The sequence below is a fragment of the Sphaeroforma arctica genome, assembly GCF_001186125.1.
Source record: "Sphaeroforma arctica JP610 unplaced genomic scaffold supercont1.2011, whole genome shotgun sequence".
NCBI classification, from domain to species: Eukaryota; class Ichthyosporea; order Ichthyophonida; genus Sphaeroforma; species Sphaeroforma arctica.
In genome coordinates, this window is record NW_014038547.1 from 1 (window position 1) to 729 (window position 729).

At 39.2% G+C, this 729-nt stretch overlaps 1 protein-coding gene across 1 annotated transcript in view; it reads right to left on the reverse strand.

Moving 5' to 3' along the window:
* Window positions 1-76: 76 nt before the first annotated feature.
* The window catches only part of SARC_12008 (hypothetical protein), a gene marked incomplete at both ends in the record, with an annotated part of 2,801 nt that continues 2,148 nt past the window's right edge, over window positions 77-729 (reverse strand). Inside the window, one exon of the mRNA XM_014293893.1 lies at window positions 77-254. Within this exon, the coding sequence (XP_014149368.1) occupies window positions 77-254 (178 nt within the window). The remainder of the gene's footprint in view (window positions 255-729) is intronic.

A 729-nucleotide genomic window follows, 5' to 3' on the forward strand; every position in this document is an offset into this window, starting at 1 on the left:
TATATATATATATATAATGTATATATATATATAGACATGTATATATATACATATGCAATACGTATGTACCACATACATTCGTAGTACTGCGTGAAATTGTTCTGCATGGGATTGCCCGTGACACAGATTCTACGCTTAGTTCTGAGTCGTGCTAGGCATTTGAGCGTGGCTGTCAATGGGTTCTTGAGCACATGCGCCTCATCAATCACCAGCACATCTGGGCCAGGATCACTCAAACATTTCACCATCGCAAGCTGTAAGGTGAGTATACAAGTGTGTGTGTATCTATAAATATAGTGTACATATTTGGGTGTGTAGGTAAGTAGGTAGCTTAAATAGTGTACATATTTGGGTATGTAGGTAGGTAGCTTAAATAGTGTACATATTTGGGTGTGCAGGTAGTTAGCTTAAATAGTGTACATATTTGGGTGTGTAGGTAGGTAGCATAAATAGTGTACATATTTGGGTGTGTAAGTAGGTAGCATAGATAGTGTACATATTTGGGTGTGTAGGTACGTAGGTAGGTTTGATGTGGGGATCTCTCGCAAGTGTGCCTGTTCGATCTCCAGCATGTGCGGTACAGGGACACTCAAGCATCTCACTACGGCGGCTAGAAGGTATATATGAAAGTGCGTATCTATAAATAAAAGCAAATGTAATTGGTACCTATATCAAGTTAAGTAGGTAGGTTTTGGTGTATATGTGTGTTACTTAAGAGTCTCACAGAAG